The 3,206-nt window shown below is 34.2% G+C and overlaps 1 protein-coding gene across 1 annotated transcript; it reads left to right on the top strand.

Moving 5' to 3' along the window:
• Window positions 1-566, top strand: GCK72_015365 (uncharacterized protein; the record flags this gene model as incomplete). Its single annotated transcript, XM_053730816.1, has 2 exons — window positions 1-132; window positions 180-566. The coding sequence occupies 2 exons, from the start codon at window positions 1-3 to the stop codon at window positions 564-566; spliced, it is 519 nt and encodes a 172-aa protein (XP_053585588.1).
• Between the last annotated feature and the right edge of the window lie 2,640 nt (window positions 567-3,206).

Genomic DNA, 3,206 nt, shown 5'->3' with positions numbered 1-3,206 from the left:
ATGGCTAACTATAAGAGAATACTGTTGACAATTTCACATGATGAAGTTCAAATAGACGATCCAACACTCCCATCAACTGATGAATCATCTCCTGATGAGATAGATGCCAAGGAAAACCTTCCGAGTCAAAAGGTACATAAAAATATTTAAGTTTCAATTTACAAGTATTAATATTTCAGCTCGAGTCAAAAAATATTGTAAAAGTTTTGAGAAAGACATTTGACGAGCCAAGAGGAAAGTTTCGAGGAGCGATTGCAACTGTCCGTCTTCTTCTCGAACTACCACCGGCTTTGATTTTGCTTGACTCAGGATCCGAAAAATTCGGTGAATGTGTTATCAAGCTCATGAAATCTCATAACCCATTCAAATCTGACCACACCATCGTATCCATTGCCATTGATGGAGGTGACAATAATTGTGATGTATCTACTCAATTCAAACCAATAGGAGACATCAAATCCTTTGATGTTGTTCGTTGTATTGAAAAGTCGGAGCACGACATCGACCTTGGTCTCCGACAAACATCAGTGATTTTCACATATTTGAATCCACCAAGATCAAATTGAAGTCGACTCTGTGTATTTTTTTTTAACTTTACACTATTTACTTGTTGCAGTATCAATAATCTATGTACGCCTATATTATTTTGTAATTCCGAAATAATTTTTGTATTTTCCAATGAAGCAAAAAAAATGGAGCATTACATTAAAAGCCAAGTCTGAAAATGATTCCAATACGTTGTTACGTTGAAAAACAAAGCGGAGTTTGTATTAGACAAGAAGGAAATTTATTGCGATCGTGACTATCAGTAGGAATTATACTAAGCAGAGAAATTATTATTCATTACATGAAGTGAATATATTTTAATAGTAATAATAGCAATATTTTATTACGATCGTGAAAGTATCGTGAAAGTATAGATTGGTGAATAAAATTCACTACAAATACAATAGGTTCATTACATTATACTAGGAAGAATAAACATGAAACATGAACACATGAGGTCATACCAGAGAAAGTATTGAGAAAGTAAATGAAAGGATAAACGAATTAATTGCAAAACTAACACATAAAATGTTTATAAAGAAATATTAAAACTTCGAAACAAGGCCTACATTTAAAAAAAAGAAGTTTAAGAAGAGTACTTGTTATTAATAATATGTTGTTGAATATATAAAATACGTACGGATAAAGAATGTCACGTATACACTTGTCTTTTTGATTTACTTTTTGGACAGATTGTCTGACACAATACAATAATAATAATAGGTAAATAAAAAGAGGTTTAGTGATTATGAAGGTGTAGGGTGAGGTATATCAAGGTTTGTTATATGTAGATTTGACTTAAACGCTGTTGAGGAGATTTCGACAGGAATAGTGTCGGCAGGAAATGAATTCCAGAAATTTAATAACCGGTTGTGAAAGTATTGAGCACCAGGTTTAGTTGTATAAGGCAAGACAGACTCAATGTAGTAGGGATGTCTTCTTAACGATCCAAAGTTCAGAAGTGTAGTAAATAACTCATCGGGGTTTCTTCCGACACTATAGTTTTGTACATGAGATTTAGCACAGAAGTAAGTCTGAGGCATACATAAAACAAAAAGCAGTTTATTATTAGTTGTATGTGGTATCAAATAGACAAAATAGGTTCAGATGAAGAATGTCACGTATACACTCAGACGGAAAATCTTCAAATTTCAATGAAAAGAATAAACTTTTTATTTCAACTTCTGTCAAAAAAAAAAAATATATATATATATAAAGAAAGCTTCGTCGTAAACTAAGGAGTTATTATGAATCCCGATTGATAGTTAGTGAAATTAATAAGTCAGTATAAACAAAGTAACGAAAAGATAGCGCAATAAATGTAAAACAAAACGTAAGAAAACATATGTTTAGACTTGACGCAACTATATTCTAGTGTGATATTCTGAATTCGGTACAGTAGAATGAGGACGTGAACATCAAACCTTGTTAGAAATTGCTAGAATAAAGGAAGACGCGGGTCTACTTTAGAATGATTAAGAATATAAATTAGACAGAGATTTTAGGAGTCCGGTTCAAGCTCCTTGTGTGGTGGGGGAGGTCCCTTTTGTACTTCTGGTACTGGAATAACATTCTTAGAGATTGTGGGAGATTAAGAGGGGTTGGGACGGCGACTAATCGATTGGGTCTTGGGAATGTGCTAGAAGGGGAATATTATGTGTTGGGAAAGTAACTTGTCTGGAAATAGACTTCCGCGACTGTATTCGGGATGTGAGTCATATGGGAACGCGGTGTGAGTGGCCAATCTGAGGATGACTAATGGAACCGTGGGAAACTATCCGTTAGGGATTACTGATCCCTTATACTAGGAGAGATCACATATATTTTGGTCTTTCATTTGGTACTCTTATGAAATGAGTGACGTCATCACTAAAAACAATAGTATGACGTCATAGAATGATATCGTGTTCGAACACTTACTGAAACAAAGTAGGAAAAGCTCTTGAATCAGTAATTTTACCTAAAACCACGTATTCCTTATATTCCCATTAGTATCAAATTTTCTATACAGTGATGATAAACTTGCAAAAGTGACGATAATTGAACATATGGCGATGGAATGATCAAGAATGATAGAATTCAGCATAAAGTATGAAATAAGGCAAATTATCAACCACACGGAGGGGTATATAAGACACATATTTTGACGGAAAATCATTCATTACACACTTTCACAAGTGTCGACTCTGCTTTTTTCTATTCTGAAATAATTTATTTTCTTTTAATTCCATATAATGGATTCGAAACTAGATGAAAGTGATGACAAAGTGGTAAGAGAAATTACATTTTTATTTTCATTGAATGATATATTAGGTACAAGTGGGAGGAGCCAATGTTCGAGTTCTGACAAAACTTTCTGAAGACGCAAAAGGGAGATTTAATGGACTTGTGAAGACAGTAACACTTTCTCTCGAACTTCCACCATCCATGACGTCAGATCCACGTGGAGCAGAACTATTTGCAGACACGCTGATTGAACTAGTTCAGAGAAATGATCCATTCAAAACTCCACGTACTAGAGCAGGATTCAACTTCGAATCTTCAGAATTTCAAGAATCTGTTGGAATGGCATTCCAAAAAATCAATAATATGTCAGTTTCGGAGATTGTGGAAAATATGGCAAGGATGTCACAATCAAGTAGATCTCCTCTTGAACTAGA

This window comes from Caenorhabditis remanei, chromosome IV (assembly GCF_010183535.1).
Source record: "Caenorhabditis remanei strain PX506 chromosome IV, whole genome shotgun sequence".
NCBI classification, from domain to species: Eukaryota; Metazoa; Nematoda; class Chromadorea; order Rhabditida; family Rhabditidae; genus Caenorhabditis; species Caenorhabditis remanei.
Note: the sequence above shows the minus strand (reverse complement) of the source record. Positions and strands in the feature narration are given on the sequence as shown.